This window comes from Psittacula echo, assembly GCF_963264785.1.
Source record: "Psittacula echo genome assembly, chromosome: 1".
Taxonomy (NCBI): Eukaryota; Metazoa; Chordata; class Aves; order Psittaciformes; family Psittacidae; genus Psittacula; species Psittacula echo.
The window spans coordinates 82,054,226-82,081,731 of NC_137735.1; the positions used below are offsets into that span (position 1 = coordinate 82,054,226).

Sequence of the window (27,506 nt, forward strand, 5' to 3'; positions counted from 1 at the left end):
GCACTCTCCTCCACGCGGGCCGCGCGGTCCTCTTGCTCCTTCCCCCGGCCCAACGGCTGCTGAGGGAAGGGACCCGGCGGTTGAATGAGCCGCTGAAGGACTGCGGCGAGCAGACGCCCTTCGGGCCAGGTTCGGCCCGGCACGGCGAGCTGACAGGGGTTCTCCAGGAGCCCCGGCTGGCGGGGCGGGGCGACGGCGAGGAGAGGAGGCGGGCCCCCCGCCTCGACTTCTCCGCGGCCGCTCCGGCTGGCGGCCCCTCGCGGCGGGCGGCAGGGCATGTCCACGCCGCAGGTGGCAGCGGAGCCGGTCGGCGGTGCTGAGGAGAGCGGTCCGGCAGGCGGCCGTCCCCGGCAGTCGGAGCAGCCCGGACGGTCGGAGCCCAGCTCGCCTGAAGGGGAGGAGGCCGCCGAGGAGGGTGGCCGGCGGCGGCCGGCGGTGGAAGCCCCGCCGGCGAAGGAGAACCCGTGGACGAGGCGCAGAGCCGCGGTGAACAGCCCCTCACCGCCCGTAGCGGACGAACAGCTCGTCCCACAGGACCCAGGTGCGGCGGACGGGCCGGGGACCGGCATGGTGGTGGCGGCGGGCCGGGTGCAGGCCGGCGTGTGGTGGCGGCTCTCTGGTTTTGGGTTTTATTTAGTTTTCGTTTCGTGGGGTATTTCCAGAAACGGAACGCGCGTGTTTCTCCCCGCTCCTCGGACGGGCGCAGCAGGGCCCGGCGCGGTTCGGCCGGCGGTACGGGCCGGGCGCTTGGGCTTTTGACATACATGGGCAGAGGAGGGAAGCGAGCGATGGGAGGTGGGTCCGGGCGCCGCCTTCGCCTGGCCCGCGGGGGGACATGAGGCTGTGTTAGGGCTCGGGAGCTGCTGTGCTTCTACGAACTCCTTGGGGTTGCGAACGGTCACCCCCAGCTTGGGGACGTGAGGGGGGACGGGAACGGGTGACCTCCGCCGAGCCCTGCATGGCGCCGGGCTCTGGTAGGAGCAAACAGGGCTGGTAATCTGCCCGTCTCACTTTTTCTCTAGAGATACTGCTAAACACCATTTGCTTTACCGCAGGTCTTTTTTGCCTAATTATATAGTAAGGCCCTCTGTACGAGCCGTTACTTGGTTTTGCTTTCCAGAACATTTGGATTGTAGAGGCTTTAAATGTTAACAAAAGCAGTCAGTTTGCTTGCTGTCAGTATCCAAACTGTTTATGTGGAAAGAGATGGAGTGAGAGTAACTGTGGTGTAATTTTCTGGCCTTTCATCACTACGTGTAAGATAAAACAACTTTAGAGGCTTTGTACTAAATAAACAGACACATGGCTTTACGAAGTTGGTCATCGAAGACCTGACCTGAAATTGCAAGGCATTATACTTAGCTAGCACAGAGTTCCTAGAAGTTAGCAGCTTCTTGGAGTATTGTTCTTGGCTGGAAGCGAACCACTGATCTCACAATATGTATTTCCACCTGTGTTTCCCAAGAATTTCAATCTCAGCACTTTCTTCTGAAGGCACCTAACAAGCCTTTTGGTGATCTCACAGTCACTTTTATCCTTGAATTTAAATACGTACTTCCTTCACAAAGAGAAATATATAATTTATAGTTTCAAGTGTAGAGGTCATGCAAGCAGAGGAGTTCTCCAGACCACAAAATCTCTACTTAGCTGAAGATCAAATCTTTTGGCAACAGACATAGCCATCTTTATCATCTCAGCTGTTTTGTTTGTATGTACTGATGCACTCATAAATGCTTATTTATGCATAGCTTCTACAATCTGGCTTGCTGGGCAGCAGCTTGTGGTCTTGTCCGTGCATGAAAGAGAACTTGTCACTTATTTGCCTTGCTGTGGCAGTAATAATAATAATGGTACATCAGAAGCATTGGGAAAGCTTCTTTTATTGCATTAGCACCTTCTTCTGCTTCACCTTCTGTAAAGTTTAGTTTTCCACTTAAGGTAAAACACACAGATAGTTGCGGAAAGAAGGAGGAGAAAGGAGGCACTTGAGTTAACACGGCTGTGCACGTTACATGCTTAATTTGATGATTTCAGACACCTCACACTTTTTTTTTTCTGTTTAGAAGTTGTATTTACCATTTATCAAATTAATACTAAGTTGAGTAGTTGTACCAAAATATCTTTTTCAGTAGCAGGTGTGTAATTGAGTAAATATGGGACTCACTGTTGCTGGTAATGGCATCGGTGAAGAACACATATCGGGGTGTGTATTTTGGTTTGGCCATCACCAAAACCACTGTGAAGGAGCCGCTGCTCTTTCCCTTGTAAAAGACAAAGCAACTGATCTTTCCTGGCTGTTTGAAGGAAGGAATTGCCATGTGTCTCCATCTGCAATGAGAGATGTATTTTGAAGTAACTAATTGCATGTTGGCAAAGCAAAATAAGTCACAGTAGGCCCATATGAATGTAATAGTATGGAAATTACTCATGTGAAATAATAAGTAGATGAGCAGAAATACTACTAGGATGGAATGTAAAACTATCCTTAAAGAGGGTAATAAAATGTAAAAGAATCTCACATCAAAGTACTGCCTGAATCCTGTTCAACTTGTTGATCCTGGCTTAATTTGTTGAAAGTTTCCTGAGACGTGCATGTATGGTATATTCAGTGATAGGTACACACTTGAGAAAACTGACCCCAGTCTGTCATCTTTCGACTTTCAATTTAGTGTGGCATTAGTTTATAATAGAGGCAAACCTGACTTTTGCCAAGGGAAGGAACTGTCAATGTCACTCAACGCTAGAAGGAAAAAACGTAATGTGAAGGGCTTCAAATTCTTGGTGAAAGAATTCAGTTAAAGCATTGTTACTATAACCAGTTATATTTTTGTCTTGGATATGTTGGTAAGTTTTAATCGTGTTATAGTAAACCCAACACTTAATGTAAACATATTTGAATTTTTAATGTTTTATTTATTACCACAGTTCAGTGTTCCTGGCTAAGCCTTTTATTAAGCTTTCCTTTTAAGCAGAATACTTTCAGAATTATACAGTTACATCCTAATCTAATTATACATCCTAATCTGCATTTAACTTGTGGAGAGAGGCTCGTAGCAGTGTAAAATTGCTGGTGAAATTAATAGGCTTCAGTCCATTCCCAGTGATTGTGAACACAGGGAGTTCACTTTAGCACACGCCTTTCAAGTTATAAAAGGTACTTCTGCAGTGTATCTTCCTTCCCCTGTAGCTGCCAGCTAATATGTTGCAGGAAGCCTTCAGTTCTTCAAGTTGAAGCTCTGTGAGTAAGAACAGAGGAACCGTTGCAAGGAAGAAGTCCTGTAGAATCTTGTAGATAAATTTTTTACAAGGTAACAAGATAAGCTTTTTTTTTCAATTGAGCCAACAAGATGTGCCTGTGTGGAAGCTGCGGAACAACCCGGTGTTAGCCTTGTATTCCTTGTCTTTCCTCTGAGCCTTGTTTTTCTTCCACTACCCCTCAGATCTGGGCCTATTGCAGGAGAGGCTAGTTTACCCTTCCTCCATATAAACAATTTGCCCAGGACAGAGATGTTGGATTAATTTTATTATGAATTCTCCTACCTATTTGTTTGATGAACCCTGAAGTGCTGCCCTTTTTGTAAGGCTGCAAAAGGGAATCTGAATGCCAAGCTCTTTAGCCTTCATGTGATTTGTGTAGTTGATGTGGGTTTCCAATGATTCATTAGATAATTAGTCAAAAATTATTCTTGAAGTTTATGAAAGTACTCAATGAAGCAAAATGCCTGTGTTGCTGAAAGTGGTTGAAGCAGATTTGCTTCCTGGTGTGCTTGATTGATGTAGTTAATGAACTATATGCTTCAGCCTCTTACATTGTGGTCGGTTTGTCTGTCTTCATTGCATTTATTTCTGGGTATCAAAGAATGCTTTTTATCTGATTGATATTTTGGTAGCAGAACCAGTTCACTGTAGTGCTATGCTATAAATTAATTTGCTTCAGTCTGTTAGCAAAGCAGGTTGTAAAAGTACAGTTTAGTAAAGGTATGCTGTGTTAATAGGAGTAGCAAGCTTTTGATTAGTAAATTGGTAAATGATCTGATTATGATTTTGTGGGTTTTTTTGGTGTATCTAAGGTTAGTTCTTCTGAACTCACTGAGTGTTTTAATAGCAGCTTTTTAAAGTTACCTTAAGAATTATTGAAGGGTACAACATTGTCAATTACCCCCAACCCTGAAGGGATTAAAACCATTACCTTTACTAATGTGCTCTGTGTATTTTGGCTGTATATAACAGCACATGTAATTTAGTATGGAGTTGGTTGGGTTGTTTCTGAACTGGAGACCTTTTTTAGAGAGAAATCCGTCCTGCTGCCTTCAGTCTTGAACACAGAACTGGCTTGCTGTACTCGAGCATGTGCTCACTTTAGACCATGAAAGCTTTTGTAGAAAAAGTCACAGGTGTTGCAGGTTTCTATGGAGCAGCTAGGAAAAAGATGAGATAAGGAAAATAAATTGTATGATTAATTAATTGTGTTGGGGATTTTTTTTCCCCTATTGCTTGTTTTGTTGAAAAACTCACTGGTTTTAAATGTAAATAGATAGAAGGATGCAGGTGTCATGACTCACTGCCTTGGTTAGTTGTTCAAATAGTGTCAACAAGATCAATCTAATGTAGTTTTGTTATAAAATGCTAGAACTATTGTAGGAAAGATCTTAACATAATTATTGTTTTTCTTATTTCCCAGAGTCTTGGACCTAAATCCATGCTCTAGATTAAAATTATATGCTTCAAGGGATTGTTTTGTCACACTTGTAAGAGTTTCACATTTATCTGTTGAAACAATTTATATAGCTTGTTTAAAAATGAATTATACTATGAAATTTCAAATTGAGCATTCAAAGGAAAATGTTGTACAAGTTCAACAAACAGGTTCCATTGAGGTTTTGAAGAGCTGTTATGCTGGGTGATTTCAATTGCCTCATGAAGCAGTTATGGTATTTCTGTGATGTTGTTCCTTCACTGAAGGGAAATACATGTAGAGTCCAAGTAAAGATTAAACTTGAATACTTCTTGGCAATCCTTACAGCATAAACCACGTTTGCTTCAAAATGGAAGTGTGCTCCACCTTTTTATTAATAGACTCTGCTTTCAAAAGAAATTGTCAATATCATCCCTCCCCTTCTATCAGAAAAAAACTTGCTGCCTGTTTATTTGCAGAACTTCATCCATTCTGAAAGACTACTAATACTACTGCTGTAAACTCAATTTGTCTTGTAATCAGTAATTGCTCTGGTGATACATCTCTATGTACAAACTTTCCTCTCTTACCTTTGCACAGCATCCAGGCTGCTCTTCCTTCTCTGTTGCTGTTGTAGCAGAGGATGGCTGCTGTTTTGGTGGATCCAAAATTCATCTTTCAATTTTCAGAATTGTCATCCTTGATCATATCTTGATGTACTGCACTTGGCATGCTTGCAAATCCATGTCTTTCTGCAGAAAATCCCTCGTTAGGATGTGGCGTATTAAGAGACTTGGAAGAACCAAAATAAAAGTGCCTTTGAAGGCTAATTTCTGTTTTCGTGTGGATTGCATCTTTACTGGATGGAGTTCAGTGATTGAAAGATGATAATGGGCTATTAAATTTCCTCATCCTTGATTTTGCTTTTTTCCCCTGCCACCTCAAAACGCAGCTGAAACCTACCAAGTAAAGTTATTGAAGGTAACTGAGTTCTTTTATCAACGCAACATGCAGTTACTAAAGAGATTACCTTGTAGCCTATGACCAAATAAACAATTTTAATGCAGCTAGGTTGGAATTAACAGCAAGTGAAACAGTTTATTTGCAAGGGCTTGGTGGGTTCTGCAGGAGCAAGGTACTAAAGATGTCATTTTTGAGTATTCAGCACTTTTATGTGATGTTGAAACCAAACACCAGAGTAGTTTAAAGACTAAAGCTTTTATCTAAATGCACTCTAAAGTGCATTTTGCCTGAACAGTGGCTCTAGGCCACTTCATAACAATATAACAGATGTGTTCTGGGTAAAACTTTAAGGGATCTGATGTTCTGTTCTTTTATTCTCCCACCCTTCTTTTTATTTTCCCTTTCATGAGTCACACTAAAATCCAGCTCCCACATGACTAGCCCCAGAAAAGATCAGTTAAATTTGGTTTTGAGCATGGCTCTTTTGGGAAGACAAGAAACCCTGTGGAGTTCTTTCTGGGTAGGTGAGTATGGCGTATTGCGAGATCTCAGGCCTTTGAGTTCAGAAAGGACATCATCAACTAGGCAGTGTGTTGCCTAATATTAATTTTCTTTTCATTTAGTGTGCAAATGCATCTTCCAAGTCTTGGATTACTGCATACAGATAAGAGAGATCCTTAAAACGAATTGGGTCTCATTCTACTCGACTCAGCCTCTCCTGCCACCTGGAATAATATCCCATGACTAAGATAGTACAATGACATTGAGTCTCTTATTTTTGGATCCCTTGCTATACCCTGGTGACACACAGAGGAGTTCTGGCAGAGTGTCCTTCAGCAGCAATTTAAGTGCTGCGAAATGGAAAAAGGGCTTCAGTAATGTAATTGAACAGCTAGAGAGGTGTGTTTACAGACTGCTGCAGAACAAGTGCTATGGCCAGTCAGTTTACCTGTTCACATAATTGGCAGTTTTGTTGGAGAAAATTACAAACTTGTTTGTGACTCCACCTCTACAACTATTTGTATTGTTTTGTAAAGGGCAATTAGTTTGCTGTTGAATGACAAGTAAAAATTATAGTAACACCGTCACTGTGTGTTTCTGAAAGCTCTCAGTCTAAACGCAATTGAAGCTGAATAACAAGAGGCAGTTTGGGGAGAGCGTTTTGTCTTAATTTTAAAAAGCAGATCTGTATGAGAGGAAAAAACACTGCTGGTAAATGGTGTGGTGAAGGTCAAAGGCCAATCAGGATTGACTGAATTCATGTGTTGTGTGATGTGCAAGTTGTAAATAGTAAAATTAATCTAATTTACAGTGGACTATGAAGTATGCAGAAATTTATGCTTCGAATGTTGACAGTATATTCCAGGAAGCAGAGAGAGGGTTTTCAGAGTCACTAGGGTGGGAGGGTGGGGTTCGCACTGTGAAGCTGCGATAAGGAAGATTAGTCACTGGATGTGAAAGAGATAAGGGTTGAGGAGGTGATGTTATCGCTGTATGAAATAATAATAATAATAACAACCCACTAGTGATTTCAGTCACATTCAATGTTTTCACCTTCTGTTGCAATAAAATACTGAATAAAAATTTTCAAGGAAAGGTTGTGACCATTTCTCCATAGGAAAATACACTTTGGCATTGGGAAAACATAGCAAGGGCTTAACAGGAGAAGCAGTTTTCTCTGTCTCAATTTTAATCTCCAAGCAAACTGCTTGATACTAGTGTTTGGTTGGTTTTATTGTTTTGTGGAAGGGCAATCGCACCCGTATTAAAATACATAGTAAATTTTAAATAGACTTTTTTTTTATTCAGTGCAGGTTATTGATCTTACTTAGATAATTAGGGCCGATAATGTTGCCGTATATGAGAGAGAGAGTTATTTCCAAGCATTACATTAATTTCTAGCAGATATTACTGGTGGAAGTATAATGGACTCTTGCTCAGGAGATGAGATGGAATCATTATTATAAAGTTTTAGTCTTGACTCAAGATGGTTCTGAAAATGTATGAGTGTCAGCTTCATTGCAAATGCTCATATTTAGCAGAAATGTATCTAGTGTGGAATTTGGGCGTTACAATTTATTAGCCTTAATGTAGGTTTTATAGCAATTTTCTCTTTTCACCTTTCCATGTACCTATTTTTCCATTGCTTTGGATACATTGCAAGCAATATGGCTGAATTTAAAGTAACATTTCAGTAATCGCTTATAAAAGGAAATCCTAGGAATCTGTGATTATGTGCTTGCTTTTATGTTGGGTTTTTTCATGCTTGCATAATGACTTAGTAAACCTTCCTTACTCTTTTAACGTGTAATTTTTCACCTGAAAATATTTTTCTTCCTTCTCAGGACTGCATAATTCCACTAAAGTTACAAAAGCAGCGAAATCCAGGAGAAGGAAATTCAGCAAGGTTTGTATTTGCCAGAAGGCCATTCAACTAAGAGTTACTGCATCAATTGTGTTAGAAGTCCCAGTTAATCTGACCTATTAATCTGAACTGGCTTTTGGCTCAGCTGATAATGTAGTAAGAAAATGAAAGAATTTCAGAGGGGTATTTCTGGCTGTAAATATTCAGTATGGTAAACAGTTGTTAGTGCTAAAATAAAAAGATAATGAGGTATTTTGAAGCTAAATCCAGAAGTGCTATGTTCTGCCTTGGTAATGGTTAATTTTGAAGAGGAAAGTGAAAAAAGAAGGGAAATGTTAAAGTTAGGAGGGGTGCTTAAGTGGTGCGTGTATAAAGGATAAGGAAGGGCAGTTTTGTTCAAAAAAGCAATGGGATTGTATAAAAATGTGAAGGGGCTGCAAAGAACCAACACCACTTGAGCACAAGTGATGCTGGATTGGTTTTGGAAATCCTTTTTACATATTGTGTGATTTGTGCTCTTTATGTGCTGTTATAACAACAGAGAGAGGCTGAATCTTTGTATTGGAAAGTTAAGTTTCTGAAATTTTTAGTTTGAATAATACCTGTGCTGAAAAGCCTTCCAAAAGCTAAAAGACTTTTAAGCAATAGATATCTTTAACTCGCATAGGAAGCTATGTGTAAAACAGCATTTAATTTGACAACTGTTTTACCTTCACTTAAGTCATAAGTCCTCTTAATTTGTTTTATAATAGAATGTAGAAAATTTTGCTTGCTTCCTATGTTATTTTGCCTGTGCCCACCTAAGATGTTCCTCATGAAGGCTTTCTTCAGACAGTTATGCTAATTACAAGCTAGGATGTATTGGACCTTGATTTGGATGTAACTGCAATGAATAGTTGTTTCTACAATTTATCATGTTCCATTTTCAGAAGTTGTGTGTTTATTTTCTGTTTTATTTCTCAGTTTTTAAAAATCGCTACTTCTAACAAATCTGCTCAAAGAGGGTAGTCTAGCCATCTGAGTCATGACTGACATATTCCCTTCCCCATATTAAAAAGGTCTAAATCTAGGAAGTAGTATAAACTGTTTGTCATCTTTGCAGGCTGAGGTATATCATGATGATATCACAAACTGGCCAACACCAAGTGAAATAGCAAACAACGAAGTAAGTATCCTTTGTTATCACCTCCCTTGACCTGCTGGTCATGTTCCTTCTGATGCAGCCCAGCGTACGGTTAACTTTCTGGGCTGCAAGCACATATTGTCAGCTTATGTCCAGCTTTTCATGAAGCTGTTTTCCACAGCGCTGCTCTCAATCCCTTCATCCCCCAGCATGTATTGAAGTTTCACTTTGCCTTCTTTGAAACCTGTTATTCTGTGGGATTTCCAGGAAGTAATGATCTGCAGGATGCCGGCTCTACTCAAAGGCACACAGTTCCCACTAAATGCAATATTCTAATATGGGAAAAAAAAAGTCTGTAATCATACACCTCCACATCCTCAGATCTTTGGTTCATGTTCTGATTTAGTGGAACAGAATTGTCAGAGCCAAAACCTGTGGCTCCTTATAATTTACATGAATATTTGGCATGCTGTTGAGATTGTACAGCATCACGGGAGTTTGATTTACCACTGGATATTCTGTAAGCAAAGCTTTTTAAAGATAATCAGTCTGAATAGCGGGTACTGGTGAGTAATCTTTCTTTCTTTCCTATATAATAAACTTCATTTTTGAGGTATTGAAACGTGATTGTTGTGCACTCTGCAATTCTACATCAACAGTTAAAAACCAAAAACTTTCTTAGTCTAAAAATTATTCTTATATTCTTGCCAAGTTAGTGGAAAATAGAACTATTTAAAATGAGACTTTACAAAACAACAGAGATCTTAAAACTCAGCCTACTGAAGAGATTGAGAACAGGTAATAATAAAGGAATTTTAATAGGTAAAGGAAATTTAGACCTTTTGCTGTCAGCAGCTGTACTGTCAGAAGTAATTACCAGTATCTCTTGCAGTGCAAGACTATAAGTCACAGTAAGAAGCCAACAAATAGAAGAGAAAAGGAGGAGAAACCTGATCAAAAAAGCAATAATGGAATCAAGGACAAGCAGGAGGCGAAGCCAAATGGTCCAGGAGATAAAACTAGCAAAGATGAAGCTCAGACTAATAACCAAAGGAAAAAAGGTCAGTTTGGGCACTATGTAATGTAGTAAGTCACCATTGATACAGTTACATTAGTTCCAGTTGAATGACTTAATGAAACTTTTTCTGTTTTGAATTTTCTAGGTAATAATAGGATATATTGCTTTCTACTAGGAAGCTTAAAACAGGCTTCCTTTCTTTTTGGACTGTTCTGTTTAGTCAAATGGGGATTCTGGGGGAAAAGCAACTTGTGTCCTACTGAAGGTCCATGGAACTCTGATGATTTATGGAAAATTCTAGTATGGATGTACAAACCGTTACTATGTCTCATATCTTTATTATCCTAAATAGATAGCACTATGTTAATTTAACTTCATATATATGTGTGTAATAGCTATATATAACTAACTATAACTATATATACTAACACATTTTTGTGTTTTACTACTAGCTGACACCTTGAAGTGATCATGTGAAAAATAAAACAGGTTATTAATTTCCTTTCGATCCAATCTGTTACATTTCAAATAGAAAGCAAGCCTATATCTCATTTAGTCAGTAGACTGCAGTAGGCTGGAGAAAAAGCTGAGACAGTTTTAAGATATTGCTGCCATCAGCTGCTTTTGTTTCTTGCTTCCCTGCTGCTATTCCTTCAGATGCTAAAGACCTTTGCTGTTTAGATTTGTTAATCTTCCTATGTATATATTTAAAAACATATTCTTGATTGCTTTTAATTTTTTTCAAAGTCATAGGTACAACCTTTTTTTTTTTCTTTCCCCACATTTTTACCCCTATTTTATGTATTTGCTTGCATTTCTTGGCTACAAAGGTATGAAGCCTATAATACCAGTTAAATATAGAACAGCAAATGTCATCACTAAATAAATGGTTAGTGGAGATTTTAGGCCAGCCTATGACAAAATAAAGCTTTGCTAATAATTGTTGATGCACATGAAAGAATTTAATCTGAGTATCTCAAGGTAAAATACAGTACCACAGCTAAATTCTTAGGAAATTTTTTTATGATTTGTGATTGAAATCTTCATTTTAGTGCTTGATATGTTATTTCTTACCTTTAAGTTTCATATACAAGTTGTGAAATTATATAGGCATAAATTTACTGTATGTATTTAACAATTATGTAGCTATAAATTCTTGGTAATGGAACTTATCTGAAAAATCATAAAATAAAAAGCTCACCTTTATTTCATATATTTAAAGCTTAGGTAAGGTTACTTTTCAGTTTGAGAAATTCCTATTTACTGCATTTACTATTTAGTCATTCATCTTATATCTTAAAATTTCATAATATCATAATATCTTAAAATTTCAGTGTTAAGCTTATCCCAGTTTTTAAACTTTGAAATTAACTGTTACTAGTTCTACAAGAAAAATTCCACAGAATCATTTCAGGAGCTAAAACCTCAGGTAGTACTAGAATTACAAGTAATATATTAACTTTTCAAGGTAATAAGCAGAAATGGGTACCACTTCACTTGGATGATGTAAGATCAGCAAGTCAAGAAAGACCAGGCTCTCGAACAAGCTCAGCATTCCTGCTGGAAACAAACAAGTCAATACCTCATGACAACTGGAGGAGTGAGACAAGAAGTAAGTGGTTTTCAATCTCTGGGTCTTTCTATTTGTGGCAAATAAAGTATAATACCATGTGAGTAGGTGTTAAATTGGCAGTTTATGTTGAAACTTGGCTTTGCCAATAGTAGGTAAGACTTAGTGTTTATATTTGCTAATAACCTGCAAAATAGAAATAAATGGTATTTCTGTGGCTTAACAAATTCTAAATTGTAAAGTTTGTTGTTTAAGAGCTTACTGTCAGATATTTTTGAAACCTCTTCAAGTTGATCAGAATTGTAATGTCTCAATCACTGACTCTGTTGAGTAACTGAGTTTGGAAACAGCCTACCTTTACAATGTGTGCTGGTGCAGAAGCAAAATCAGAGCAGCATATATTTTTCTTTTCATGGCTCCCTATAGAGTCTTGGGCCACAGCTTTATGATGTGGAAAGTTTGGAAATAGTCTCATAAGGTGACTGTTCTGTCCTGCTCTACTGCTATTCCTGCAGCTTGTTGCTACCAGAGCAATTGCTTGCGGACCTACACTTTGAACTCTGCTTTGGCAATTCTACTGATGTTGTTTTTTCCTTTAAGTTGGACCAGTTCCCTGACCTATTTCTCAGCATGGCCATGCAAAAAGTTGTTCTAGCATAACAGAGGAAGAAATGCACCACAGCTGGTACTGCTTCTGGTCCTCAGGTGTGCTGAATACAGCTTGTCAGACAGCAGAAATCTTAGATTGAGTGTAGCCCTTTGGTTTATGTATTTGCATTTAAGTTTTAAAATCGCAATATACATTAACAATTTAAGTGTTTACTCATTATAATAAGTGTCGGATGCTACTGAGGTGGGATTTGCTTATGAAGTTGTTTTAGGAACATGGATGTAAGGGTTTGATCTGGCTGTCTGAGGGATGTACAGAGGTAGGGGGAGGAATTCTGCTAGTCTCTCTCTTTCTTCAGCAGTTATTCCTCAGGATGGTCAAATGACCAGAAACTTGTAGCATGAGCTCTGCCTCAAGGATCTAGTGATTCAAGACCAGTTTAAGTGTGAGAAAACACAAAATCATCTCTTACTCTTCAGGAACACTGGCTGTTTAAATAAAAACCTTGTTTCAGGTGTAAATACAACACTAGTTTATGAATTTGTTATATATAGGGCTTTTGCCTGTGTCTAAGCCACATGTACTCTCAGAGTGCAAAAATGAAACTGATCTGGGGAAACAGTTCGAGTAATGCCCATGCATTTAGGATCTCTGAAGCTGAGAGTAGTGACTGCAGAGACTGAGGTCCAAATTCCCAGTGGAAGACACACAGATTATGACATTCGTAAATTCAGAGTCTTATTTCACAGGAAGTACAGGAACTGCAATGTATGAGCATACATGTTTTGTCGGGTTCATTAAAATTAATTGCTAGTAAAACAAGATTTCTAATATGAGCAGAGAACCATATCTTTAGTCAGTCCTTTGATAAATTTAGTAGCTCTCGATTTGATCAAGTAAAGGATGTATCCCCAGGCATTCCTCTGACAGAGAGGACCCCTGGCATCTGGAAGACTTTCCAGTTGCATTATAAAGAAACTTTAAGCAATGATGGGTGACTGAAGATGGAACTCTGAGAGTGTTAAAAGAAAGAAATGGTGTAAGAGAGGGCTTCATTTTCTCTCATGAGTAAAGTGACAATTACACCTGTCCTTAAGTATTGTGGTGAGTGGAGCCAAGGTCCCTGGGGTCTGCTTTGGACCTGCTTGCTTTTCTTTCTTCTGCTGCTTCTCTCTTCTTCTCTTTTGCTATGTGCAGACCACATATATGTATATAAAACCTTACATATATTCTGACAGAGTCACCTTAGGTTTTCATGTGTTATCATAAAGGGGTACTTAACTTACAAGCTCAATTTGGGGCACAGTCAACGGAGGATAAATGATTGCTGTTAAATGAGCAGAGTCAGGGGCGCGGTAGATGGCTGCTTCTGGGAACCAAAAGGACCTCCAGAGACCCAATGCTATGGAAATTCCACCCTGAGCAGGATTATCAAGAGCTAGCAGCCATTCCTAACTATCTTGAGGTAGTGGGAGTTGTCCACAGGAGAGGACTGTCATGCTGGAAGGAGAATTGCATGATCATTCCTTCGTGTCCCAAGCTGATCATAGGTATTGTGATCACTGAGCTGGCACCAGTGTTCAGTTGCTTCAGAAGCATTTGAGATTGACTGCCAGTCAAGCCAATTTACTCTTCTTTATTGCTAACAGCTTCTGCCTGACTCACCTTCACGCGTGGCTGGGCAAGCCTTACTGTTTCCACCCTTGCAGCTTCAGATCTGACCTTCTGCTTCAGCCAGCATGTCTGAGTCAGTGGATTGCTGGGAATGGAGCTGAGAACTCTGTGTTGCAGGGAATTTCTGAGTGCTGAGATATTTAATTATGATTGCAAGTACTATGCTTTTTTATCTTAAAGATTGGCGCCGAGATAGAGAAAAAAAAGATGGTCATGATGAAGTATGCAATGTGAGAAGTGAAGGTGGCAGTGTTCGAGGCTTCTCCAAAGGCAGAGGAAGAGGCAGAGGCAGGGGAAGAGGACGAGGCAGAGGAAACCCCAGAAGTATGCAAAGAAGTAAATACTTAGTAAAAACTTTAAACTGTGTTTATAATGTTATGGTTTGCACATGAAGTAAGAATTGTCTCAGAAAACATGTCCTATAACTTTATTAGCTTGAGTATTTTAAAATCAGATGCTGAAAGCCAACAGCAGTGCTTATTATGCCTTAAAATATTTGTGTGCTGGACTTAATATTTTTTCTTTTTATGTTCTCCTTTATTTTGAAGTGAACTTTGAATATTCAATTGGTTATCAAGAACTGTATGATGAAGGGACCGACCAAATATTTCAACCTGAGCTTAATGCTACTATGATGTATTACTATGGGAACGGAGCAGAAGTGCAGATGTATTCTGTGGATGAAGCACTTCTCAAAGAATATATAAAGCATCAAGTGTAAGTAGACTGCTTAATGTACAAGTATTTTCAGAGATCTAGTTAAGATAAAATAACTCATTTCAAATAGCATTTAATCACTGTTATCCACATAAAGATGGAGATTAAGGCATTTCAATTTACCTTTTTTGTTTAACCATTACCAGTGTCAGTTTGAATTCATTCACTAGTGGAGAGGAAGAACTTGAGTGGTGGGGAGGAACTTTAAGGAAGCTGTTCTGCATCTTGTGCTGTAGTCTGGCTCTATCTCATATACCTGCTTTATTTATGGTACTTAGCCCTCTTGCTATGTTGTCATGTAACTGAGATATGGATGTCTCTGAGCTTGTGCTTTTGAGTACTGTTGGTCTGTTTGCCTATAAAGCTGTTCTTGGGTGGTGTAGCTAGATGTTTCCCTTATTTGCTCTCAATTTCACTTTGAGAAGTCTTGTTAGTTTTATGGTTTTGGAGTGTTTCTCCTGAAGCATTTAACTGAAAGAGAGTGGTTTTGCAATGATACTTGATTTTTCAATAATCTGAATTGTTTACTTTCTCGTGTACACTATTAGGCAATGAGAAACCATCTGGAAGACTGATTATCATGAGGAGACAAGTCAAAAAGGGACTGGAAACCACTAGTTCATTTTAAAGAGACAGTTTCCACCACTGGCAGATATTTCATCTTCTGTGCTTGCAACAGCATTTCTCTGTGATGCCTTTGTGGTGGTTTTTGATTGCCCTTGTGTTCCATAAAGCAACTTGCTTATTTTATTCTTGCTTCTTTTGTTACAGTTGACGCAAAAAGGAAGAAAAAAGCCTCTTTAAGGGCAGAAAGTATCTGGCATGTGGCTATCAACTTCAAAACTTCTATTGCAATCTTTTTTGTTTACTTTTGCTGCCAGGCCCCTATGAGACCTGACAGTGGACATGTAACCCCATGTCAGGATAATCGGCCTGCACTGTCCTCAGACAAGTGGGGGAGGAGCACAGACCACTGTTGGCCAGATTTCTGGGCATGCAGTGTAGAATCCAGACCTTCTAAGGTAGGACATGATGATGTCCCCCTCTGCTGAGAAAAATGTCAGTTACAGCATTGGTCACATCTGACTTCTGGTTATATTTGTATTTTATTTTAGCAGCAGGAGGTTGGCAGGTGTCAGTAGAAGGCTTGGCATGGCTGGCTATCCAGAGCCATTGGTTGGTTGTCTGATATGAACTCCTAAGGCTGTTTGATTATGGAGTTTGCTTTCCATGACAGAGAGGGCGATTCTTGAGCTTCTCTTATCACATTAAAAATGATGGAAAACAGACTTTATTCATCAATTACCTGTTATTTATTATTATTAGCTTCTAAATGGGGATGGTTTTGTCTGTCTTTCATAATTATATAATACTACAGTGACTATGCCAAAGAAGGAAGATTCTGAAGGGAAAAAAAAAAGCAAAGCTGGAGGGGATGTGTGTGTTTAGGTTTGTCCCTCTACTTAGAGCGAACTTGTGCGTTGTCTTCATTTTTCATTAATGGTCTTTCACATTCCTTTTTCTAGAGTGATGGACATCAAGTGGGGCAGTTTGAGTCAAGTTCAGTCATTGTCCATTTCTGCTTGTGGAATTTTTAACTAGGTGAATCATTACAAGATTTTACCTTTACTGTATGACTGTAAAGGTAACATTAGTAAAATGTTGGTATATGGCTTTTGTGCTTGCTTATCTTCTAGACTGGGAGGGGAAAAGAAATTTAGCAGTTTGGAACAGTAAACAGAATGTTCTTGAAAGAAACCTTCTCTTTGTGCACCGTTGCTTCACTGATCAGTTTACTTAGCTCTGAGTAAGAGCTTAATTCTCCTTCTCTGTTTGATCTGTTTTAATAGCAATGTTTTCATTTGTTGTATGTCTTGTCCAACTTTGAGACTTTATTCATTCTGTTTTGGAGCTGAGTGTTTCATACACAGAGCTTTTGCTTTGAATTTCTTTAGCTACCAAAAAATAGAGAAAGAAATGGTATCAAGCTTCTGCTTGCGTCATTGATGGCATCAGAGTCCTCTCCTGTTGGTAACTTGGCCTTGATCCCAACTTCAGTGGAGACACTTAGCAGTTTATGCTTTGCTGAAATTTTAATTATTTACATTTGCATGTGATTGTGTTTGTTTATTTTTCCGCAGCATTTTAATGCCCTCTTATTTTTGTACTACCTCTATTTTTGTCATAGAATTTTAATTGCTCTCCATTAAACATTACACTGCCTACATTTTTCTAAATCTGGTGAGGAGTATTTCTTGGATGTAACATGCAAAATCGTGGTATATGCGTAAACTCTGTGAAAGGCTTAGATTTTTAGTTGTTATGATTAAATTGGGGTGTTTTTTCCCTATTTTTTCATAGGATGCTTTCTCTTTCCCTTTCTCTGTGTGAGATCATGATTTGAATTCCTTTCTCTCTTCATGAAGCATAAAAGGTCTTGACACCTTCATCATTTCATAGAGCAGTTTCATTGTTTAAGAAGTTTTTTGTCTTTCTGCTCTTTCTTTGTCCCTCATGTTTCTTGTTCTGTGGTATTGTCAGATTCCTGAAATGGCCCTTGTTCCTCTTATCTACTAAACACCATTTCTTCTTTTGGACTTTACATTTCTGCATGAGCTGTTGTGCCTTTTGGTACAGTTTTATGTTGAATACAACATTACTATTTTTTTCCTCATCTTCCCACAAGCATGCTTGAAGTAATGATTCAGAGTACATATATGTGCCTCAACACTCAGATAGGATACTTAAAGCTTCTAATGTACTAGAAACTGGGAAAAGATACAGTTGAGGATGAAGGTGTACTGGTACTGCTCTGTGGGAAATAACTTATTCTCTGACTGTAAGCAGTAGTTATTCTGCATCTATATGGAGGCTAAGAGACTGTTATTTCCTTCTGTCCATGTAAGTAATAAGGGAGGGGATGGGTGAAAGGAAAACTGAGTGTAGTTTTTCCTTATGCAATTCATACATGCAGATGTAACCAGGCTTTGATTTATACCCTTGTGTACTGTACTGGTTTACATAAGTCTGTCTTCATGTGTCACGCACACGTACTGTTCTGTTAGTCTTGCTTGTAATGGCACATCTGTGGAAAGAATGATTTTGTTGATGACAAGTATGCTCTGTTCTTAATGGAAGACTTTAACAAGGAACCTTTAAGTTGCTATTTTAGGATTTTCTTTAATCTATAATAGGCTCATATTTGCATGGTTTTTTCCACAGTGAGTATTATTTCAGCACAGAAAATTTGGAAGGAGACTTCTTTCTGAGGGCAAAGATGGACCAACAAGGATTTCTACCTGTTTCATTGATTGCTAGCTTCCGGCGGATGCAAGCTCTGACTACAAATGCTGCGCTCATTTTGGAGGTAAAATAATTCAGAAGTATGTATGTAGAAAGTTGCTCGGTTAATTTTATACTGCCATTTACAGTCAGTGATGTGAAGTTAAAGATTTCTATTTTCAATTACAAGGCTTTTATGAAGAGGCTGTAAGTGGCAAAGCTTGTGGGTTTTTTCTTCTTTTGGATGGTGCTGGATATGTAAAGTTTTTATAGTTATTATATGCTTGTTATACAGGCCATGAAGGACAGTACAGAAGTTGAAACTGTGGATCAGAGGCTAAGAAAAAGGGTTGATCCAGAAAAGTGGCCAATTCCATCTCTTCCTCCATGCAGTCTGCCACCAACTGACTTTTCTCAGCTCATCAATTGTCCAGAATTCATACCAGGCCAAAATTTTGGCTCACATACTGGTAAAGGATTTATTTTTTGGAAACATAAGCTTAGGGCTCTGTATCTAACTTAGGAAGTTTGCCTCAATACTGATTTCATAACAGAAGTTGTACATTTGGTAACGGTAGATTCAGTTGGTATGCCTGTCAGCCTTGCAGTTGCCAAGTCACATGGCTGGCATGGCTGTTGTGAAGTAGATGAAGCTGTCTCTTATGACTGTGACCATTCTCCAGAATGTAGTAGGGTGGACTAAGTCCCTTAGGAGCAGTAGTAGGAGTAAGCTTAGTTATAAAATCTGCTTAATTTTGGTAACAGATGGAAGTTAACTCTTTACTTGGTGCATCCTGATTTTGGATGGGATCTCATTCACATTAATAATGAGATGGCTTTGTTCGCCGACTAGCCTTGGAAAGGAAATATTTTACTGAAATATTGACTGGTATTAAATGGGAAGAATGAAGACCAAGTTAGCTGCCCATCCATAAAGCTAGTGGATGGTGTGGGGAAGACATCCCTGATGATGTTCCTTCCTCTTGTTTTCTGGGTAAAACATAATTTCTCTCAGACTGTTAGAAACTTTCCATATAAGTAAGTTGTTAGAATTGATATTTTCTGAAAGTGTTGAGTGAAGCTATCTTCTAAGAATGAAAATTAATTCTGCTGATTAGTGTTACATTTAACCAGAGGGGTGGAAAAATGGTGGCTGCAGTTAAAAGAAAGACTAGTGAAACAATTAACCCCACAAACACAACAAAATCAAACCAACCCACAACAGGAAACGAACTACTGTTTTCCACTGCTAGAGTCTGCACCGAATTCTCCAAGAATGGGAAGCCTACTGAGTCCAAAGGAAAACACTGAGATGAGTAATTTTCAGGCAATGTCTAAAGGATTGTCTACAAGTTTGCCTGATTTGGACTCTGAACCTTGGATAGAAGTGAACAAGAGGCATTGTGCATCCACTGTCAAACTAAAGGTAAGATCAAAAATCTTTAAGTCATGTTTAAATAAACAAATACAAAACCTGTCAACTTTCGGATTATACCATAGAACAAGATTTTTCACAACTTAAATTATGCTTGATAATGCAATACAGTTTGTGTGTGTACTTCTCATTCTGCCAGACCTAGACTAACGAAGTGCATTTAGAATCCTGATCCAGAGCTCACTAAAATGAAATACTGTTTGTGTTTTGGTGGGATTTTTTTCCTGCTGAGGGACTGTTGTACCTGTTGATAATTGAAAAATGTAGTGTGTGTTGATAATTGTTCTAAAAGTTTATGGCAGAATTATTTAGAACTGTAATTTACTTAACAAACATCTGGAAGTGTCTATATTGTTTCTAATTTCCATACATCTATTTATTGAAGATGTACTAGCATGTTCTATTTATCTCTCATTTGGATTATCACTATCCAATTCAAATAAAAAATGCATCACTTTTTCCAACTTAGGAAAATATTCCTATGTGTGATCAAACATCAGATCAACAGCAGCCACCTCCACCTTCAGAGGAACAAGAACAAGAAGAACTTGATTTTTTGTTTGATGAAGAGATGGAACAAATTCAAGGTCAGAAGAATAAATTTACTGATTGGTCAGACAGCGATTCCGATTATGAAATTGATGATCAGGACGTCAACAAGATTTTGATTGTAACACAGACACCACCATATATGAGAAAACATCCTGGAGATAATACTGGCAACCATGTATGTCATGCAAAAATTACATCAGGACTTGCTAAAGTTATTAATGATGGCTTACACTATTATGAGCAGGATTTGTGGATGGGGCAGAGTGAAAATGACGCCATGATGAAGGTAACTGTCTTTGGTTTTGACCTGAAAACCATGCTTCTCCAAACAGCTCCAGAATTAATTTTGGCCATCTGCTACAGTCAAAAGCATAACCAGCAAGTTTTTCTCGTCACAGATATGACCAAAACCATTGAATTAATATTTTTTTTTTAACTATTTTTAACATTTTGGAAGTGGTTGAAGTTTTGCAGTGTTGTTTTGTTCTATGAATTGTTAGGTTTGCAACATTTGCAAACCACTACCAGAGGGAAAGAGGAGGGCATGTTTTTGTGATGAGTTAATAAGGGTGGAAAGTAATACCTCATTTTAAAGTAGTTTTATACTATGTATTTATACTATACTTTTATACTATACTACATTTTTGTTTGCCCTCTAGGTTGTTGGAATGATAGCTCTGTGAGCAAATGGAACTTTAGATTGCACACCTTATTTTATTAGAGCTGAACACATTAATTACAAATACTGGCTTTCCTTTAGATGTAGCCTGAGAAAGGGAGCGAGGCCTCTTTTGCTCACCTACATTGCTAGGACCTTCCTTGGCATGCTCATTGCAGAAAAGGATGGTTTTAGGCTTGGCAAGGGGCAGGATCTCAGCATTTCTATTTCTTATCTGTCTATGAAAATTTGTATATAGATGACCTTACTTGCCTCCATTTGCCCATTTGTTGGCATAACTATTGCTTTCAGCTAATGTAGCCTGAGCTGGTTTATTTTTTTTTAAACAATATTTGCGGCAACTTTTACAATGTGTGCTAGAGACTCCATCTCCCTTAAAAAAAAATCTGTACTGGCTGTGTATGGGTAGTTGTGTGTCAATTATGGCTTGCTTATTTTCTCTTGTATGAAATTCAGCTGTTTCTCCGGATGACATCCATTATTGTGCTTTGCATTTACAATCTGCTTTTTTTAATTCAGCAAGAGATTGAGAACTTTAAGAAGCTAAATCTCATTAGTAAAGAAGAATGTGATAGTCTTGCACCAGAACCAATTGCTGATCCAACCCAGGAAGTTCCTCCAGAGTTACAGAAAGGTAAGTAATACATGTTTGTGTTCAGAATCTCTGGGATAAAGAACAATCCTGTAGGTGTGTTGACTCCTGCCTGTGTAATGTTTTGATTTTGGCTCAGTCGGTAGTCTGAGGGACTTGCATGGTTTTTTGGGGCTTTTTTTTTTTTTTTCAAATTGTCAGCCGTTCATCAGTAGCAAGATTTCCATTGAATTAGAAGAAGCAGGTACTAACACTTATCAGGATATATATGAGCATCAAAAGGCAGTGTTCTGTTGTCAGAATATAACTTGGTGTTTACAATGCGTAAAGTAATAGCTAGTGACGTTGTGAAACCTTTTCTAGAAATCAGGATTTTTTTTGTGTGGGGGGGGAAAAAGTGAAATTAGAAGAATTTTCTACTTGTATTATAAGCTTACTGGGCAGTCACAATGTCCAAAATCTTACCTTTTGAGGTATTTCTGATACAGTAGTAGTAATATTCACATTTACTAGCATACAGGCTAATAGCATCTTTATAGTAGCTGAAGAAAACCACCTCACTAAAGCCACCACCTCGCAAAAAAGCAAGAACGTGGTTACATTTTCACCAACATTTATTTTCCATTACTTTGCTAGTGTAGGTGCACAAGAACAAGCAGGCAACAAAGAAGTGGGTTTAATTTTTCTAGCAAAGACATACTTGAAACATTTTTTCATAAGTCTGAGCAGTTTGTACTGCTTCTGCACCAAGTGCTTTTGTTAATTTGATGGGGATGATGTAGTTTCCTTGAAATGGAAAGGAAGGGCGTTTAAGATCCTAGGTATTAGGGGAGCTTAGGCTTGGAAATCCAAAGTCTCTTTTGAAAACAAGTTTTTTCTCCTTCCTGCGTATAGGTTTAGCAGAGGAGCCGACTTGTAATTCGTTAAGTTTTGAAGTACCTCCAAAAGCAGCAGTAGCTCAGTCACTGCCAACAGCAGTTCCAGATTCCTCCCGTGTTCACCCTGGGTTCACCCCACGAACACCTCGCACCCCGAGGCTGCAGGATCCCAACAAAACACCTAGGTTCTACCCTGTTGTTAAAGAAGCACGATCCATTGATGTAAAGGTAAATGGAAAGATGTAATATAGTTTTTTAAACCAGAAAAAAAGCCTATAAAACTCATTTCTGTGTCCACAATTTAACAAGCATATACTTTTTTTTATTATCTGCAAAATATTTACCATATTAATTCTCTTTTATTTCTATAAAATGGTTTCCACATTTTCTCTGTAATGCTTCTTAAAAGTCCTTTAGGTTATGAAACTGAAGTGTTGTGACTATCTAATGTGTTAGAATACAATATAAAATGTTCAGAACTTTGTGTTAAGAGGGAGGGAATGAGTGAAGTCAAATTAGGAAAATAAATGCTTGATTTACTTTCTTAGACTCCAAGAAAAAGAAAAACACGGCACAGTACAAATCCCCCCTTAGAATCCCATGTTGGCTGGGTGATGGACTCCAGAGACCACAGGCCAAGAACTTCCTCTGTGGGGTAATTTAATTTTGTCTTAGAAAATTAGTTTGCCATATCATTATTTCCCACTGCTAATGGAGAAATAGGCTGTAAGAAAGGACAAATACAGTGGAAGCAAGGAAAGAGCAATGAAGAAAGGCAAAACCTAGAATACAGGGCTTTCCAGAAGTAAGCTAGCTAGGCTGACTATGTTCACAATGTTGTTTGTTGATCCATGACATAGTAGCAGTGATTTTTGCCTTTAAATTGTGCTTTAAACTCAGACATTACAGCAGTGTTCAGTCATCATCATCTGAAACTGCCTGGGGTTGTTTTGACATACTAGCACAGAATTTGCTTTTGGTTGAGGTGCCCCCAAAAGCGGATGACTGGACCCCATGTGTGCGTTGTAGTGGTCATCAGGTGACCGTATTATTCTGACAGAATGGTTGAAAAACTGATTTTGTAGAACAGCATTCTGTTTAAAGGACAGACATACATTTATGTTTTGATGGTGGGTTTTTCTCTTTCCTTCAGGAGTTCCAATACTTCGCCTTCAGAAGGAACTCCACTAGCAGGGAGTTACGGGTGTACCCCAAATTCTCTTCCAAAATTTCAACATCCTTCTCATGAACTGTTAAAAGAAAATGGCTTTACTCAACAGGTGTATCACAAGTACCGTCGAAGGTGTCTAATGGGTAAGCTCTGCTAAATGCACTTCCTAAAATTTTAGGTGGAATTTACCAGGTGTCTTCTGATGCCAGTTTTCTCCACATTGTTCCTCAAACTTCATTATTCTTGAGAAAAAAAAGCAAAATTATTTGATGCATCTATTTTATGACCTCTGCTTTCCATTTAACTTTACACACCCTGACAAAAAAATTACACTGAAATTTAAACAAGTTACTGGAAGATCTTGAGTGTTTATTGCTACTGGAAAAGCACTTATTCTGCTGAAAAATTAAAAATAGGTTGGTTTTTCTTTCCAACTTCCCTTTTTTCTTCCAGAGAGGAAACGGTTGGGAATTGGCCAGTCCCGGGAAATGAACACACTTTTTCGTTTCTGGTCCTTTTTTCTGAGAGATCACTTTAACAAGAAAATGTATGAAGAATTCAGGCAACTTGCTCTGGATGATGCAGAAGAACACTACAGGTATTCGCTTCTTCCTGGAAGTTACACACTGTTGAGGTCTTACAAGAGAGCTAAACTTACTGAGAAGTTTGCATGTATCTGAATTGATCATTTTTAGTATTGGCTTTGGCTCTTTGTAAATCTTTAAAGTAGCAGTCTGTGTAAGTTCTTTTAATGCCAAAATCTGTTTGTATATATTTATGCTTTGCAGATAAATAGCTAAATGTGCAGCATTTCCTGACTTGTAATTGGTCCTGAATGCTACAAAGTCCTGCAATTTGTTGACCGTGACAAGTCAGCTCTATACTTCCTAACACTCCTGAGATTATCCCTTCCATAGGTGAAGATATTTTCGACTTCATTCAACTTGTTCAAACTACTTCTTGCTTACCAAAGTATCAGTGAAATGACCACTGTCCCTTCAGCTCTTTGATATAATTCCTGGTCTTTCACTCACTTCTCCTCACCTCTCTTAGCTACAGAGACAAGGTAGCCCAATGTTTTGAATGCTAAGTTCTGGCTATGGAAATCCCAGAGGTTGGTTATGTTGTCTGAGCCTGCAGAGTGATAGTCCCTTGGGTGCAAAGGTGGCTTTAATAACATCTTGTGTCTCTGCTCTGAGCTTTCTTGAAGCTCTGTGATTATTCGAGGATATGATTAACAGGAGAAACTTCAGAAGGCTCTTAAGGGGACTAAGGTGATGCAGAACAGGAGGAGGTGCCAGTTACCTAGAGGCCCAAGGCAGCACTGGTGACCATGTGTTACCAAATCAGAGGCAGAAACCCTGGTGCTGCGTTGTGTGGGTACTTAAAAAACACAGAGTCCTGCCCTGCACACTAGGTTTTTGCACTGATGGTGGGTTAGGCTGGCTTCTGGTCTGACTCACAATGGTTGGTTTTGTTGAAATTGTTTATGCACCCAGACATAGCAAAGATATGAAAGCATTTGTCTCCATTTTGTATGTGTGTAAGTAGAAACAGGGGGATAACCTTGATTTTCTGAAGTCAGTTTTGTTTAGTTGTGAAGATGTTTCAGAACAGTAAGTTGATAAAAATGAATCATAAGGAAGTGTTTTTCATGAGAAGGGTAAAATGAGATTGTGCCATTTACTTTAAATACAAGGAGAGACTGAAAACTGTCATCCTTCTGAGGAATGAGGAGCACATGTGTAAGATTTTCATACCTCTCTGTTCTGTTGCAGGTATGGATTGGAATGCTTGTTTAGATTTTACAGCTATGGCCTAGAGAAGAAATTCAGGCAAGAAATATTCTGGGATTTCCAAGAAGAAACAAAGAAAGACTATGAAGCTGGTAATTATCACAGGCCTGTCACGGCTCACAATGGGGAGGCTTTAGATGGGAGATAATCCCAATTCCTTGACACTGACCTGTTAACCAATTCAGGAGCAGCTTTTGTTCATGTTCCTTTTTAGTTCTCTTAAGCATATAGTTACCAGTGAATAATTGAGTTTTTAATTGAATCTGACCTTTGTCAATTGGTAAAAGTACCTTTTTCCATTATTAGGTCAGCTATACGGACTGGAAAAATTTTGGGCTTATCTAAAATACTCTCAGCACAAGACTCCAGCTGTTGACCCCAAACTGCGAGAATACCTTAGTAAATTTAAGAGACTGGAGGACTTCCGAGTGGATGTAAGTTTCAATACTTACTTTCAATAAATTCTTGGTATACAGGTAGTTCTAGTGAAAGGTAAACTGAGAACAGTGTGTCATTGCACAGAAAGGCAGCTTTACAAATCTTGTCAATGACTAGGAGCAGCATGATTAAAAAATTAAATTCAAATTAAACATGCACTTTTACATCTAGATGTTCTTTTTTTGAGCCAAAGTCCAGTGCTAAGATGTGGTGACTGAAATGTAAAAAGTGTTGATGTATTTTCATTGTGTAATTAAATAAATAGCAAAAAAATAGGTTATCTGTCATCTGGTAAGACTAATGACTTCTGTACCCTTTAAGAATGTGGCAAATGAATTCATGCTCCACTACCATATCTGAATGACTGGTGACAGGCATGGTCTTTGCTGAGACTTCATATGCCAGATGCACTGTATCCTTCCTGTTGACTGCTGAACACTTAAGCTGTGTGATTCCAGAGTGTAGTGTTGGCATGCTTTTCCTGACTGGTTTATGGTACACTACATTACCATCATCCTGTCAAATCCTCCATTTTCCAGTTGTGGCAAATATTTAGGGGGTGGACAATTAAATAACGCTCTAAGACTGTCAAAAGTCCTTGCTATATTACACGTTTGCACTTTTAGCTAAATGGCCAGGAAAGCTTTAGAATATCATCAGCGAGTTGCAAATAACTAAGATTGCTAGGCCTAACAGAAGGCCTAATTATGGAATGCTCTTTCTTTTTTGATCCCTTAAGTACGTGAAAGGTAAATACCTGGCCCTACAGAAAAAACCTTTAACAAGTTGTCAATGTTTATTTTCAGCCTCCTATTAGTGAAGAATCTGGCCGAAAGAGACCAGCTGCCACAACAGGTGAGGATTCAGGTCATCACAGACATCAGTCTAATTCTTCTAGACCACTTCAGGCCACTAAACCAACAGCTGTTTGTCAGACCCAGGCACCAGGAAACATTACAGGTGGGAATACTGTGCCAGCATCCATGGGCCGTAACAGTGCTGCCACGAAATCTATAGAAAGTGATGTACCAGAAAAATAGACTGAAGACAAGCTTGAACCCTTGAGAATCAACTTTTACATCACTCTCTCAATCTGGAGATCTACAAGGCGAGCCAATCTAATAGAGTGATTAAAAATGTTGCGGGAGGAAACAGAGAATTGGATTCACTTTGTCATAGGATTTAGTTCTAAAACATTTACCCTAGGTGAGTTCTCTTGCTTTTGGGATCATCAGAAAGATCCTGGGGAAGAGTCTTTAGCTTTAGTATTGTTTTCCTCAAGCTTTTGTTTACAAAGAACTGCATTCCTTGCATATGCAAAAAATACTTTGGGGATGCCTTACATTTCAGCTCATATTTCTTAAAAAAGGTATGATACACCCATGGTATTTACTGTGCTTTCTTTACCCAGATTTTCCCATTATTTGTATTTTACCAAAGCAAAAGATTGTTATATATAGAATCTTAAATGTAAAGGAAGGATCTACACGATTGGTTTGCTCTTTAACTATTAAAAGTATGCTTTTGTGCAAAAGTACACTTGAGAATGTGCAGCTAAGTATGAAACTGCATTTCTGGATTCTGTTTAGAGACATAGTTTCTATTTTTTTCAGTGTCTCCGCAGTATTTTATTGAGTATGGAGTTTGAGTGGACGTAACTGGGATAGTTTTGCAGGTATTTCCTTCAGTACTGATTCTTAATAACTCAAGCAGCAGAATAATACAGGGAAAAGTGGATCTGGTGATTTTGTAGGGTCTTTAATTAACAAACAGTATCTACAGTTTGTGGGGGTTGTTAAAATAGCAAAGTATTCACATTATTCTCAGCTTGAAAGGTGTCATCGTTGGAATTCACTGATGGGTTTGAAGTGCTCCAGCAGGAGAAGCATCATTTTTAAAAGTTTCTTTTTTTTTTTTTTTTTTTTTTCGTATTTCAAGTAATAAAAATGCGTTTGGAAGGAAACCAGA

The 27,506-nt window shown here is 38.6% G+C and overlaps 1 protein-coding gene across 9 annotated transcripts; it reads left to right on the top strand.

The window, feature by feature from the left end:
- On the top strand, positions 1-27,506 carry LARP1B (La ribonucleoprotein 1B). Of its 9 annotated transcripts, XM_080615270.1 has the most exons (20): positions 1-541; positions 7,984-8,045; positions 9,106-9,168; positions 10,019-10,187; positions 11,613-11,756; positions 14,179-14,334; positions 14,547-14,715; positions 17,938-18,082; positions 18,293-18,467; positions 19,251-19,423; positions 19,902-20,270; positions 21,183-21,297; positions 22,150-22,361; positions 22,682-22,788; positions 23,287-23,447; positions 23,758-23,902; positions 25,083-25,192; positions 25,407-25,534; positions 26,345-26,393; positions 26,474-27,506. In XM_080615270.1, exons 1-20 carry the CDS (start codon positions 277-279, stop codon positions 26,530-26,532), a joined length of 2,976 nt encoding a protein of 991 aa, XP_080471396.1. In that variant the 5' UTR covers positions 1-276; the 3' UTR covers positions 26,533-27,506. The 9 variants fall into 9 exon arrangements, with proteins under 9 accessions (XP_080471396.1, XP_080471397.1, XP_080471394.1 ...); XM_080615268.1 differs by having other exon boundaries at positions 6-541; positions 26,345-27,506; XM_080615269.1 differs by having other exon boundaries at positions 6-541; positions 14,179-14,322; positions 26,345-27,506.

What these genes read in the sequence shown, in the direction of transcription:
- LARP1B (XM_080615268.1), top strand. Translation starts at nt 277, where the DNA reads ATGTCCACGCCGCAGGTGGCAGCGGAGCCGGTCGGCGGTGCTGAGGAG. An exon ending in TCCTCCAGAGTTACAGAAAG is followed by an intron (nt 21,298 to 22,149) that starts GTAAGTAATACA and finishes TCCTGCGTATAG; the next exon opens with GTTTAGCAGAGGAGCCGACT. An exon ending in CCGTCGAAGGTGTCTAATGG is followed by an intron (nt 23,448 to 23,757) that starts GTAAGCTCTGCT and finishes TTTTTCTTCCAG; the next exon opens with AGAGGAAACGGTTGGGAATT.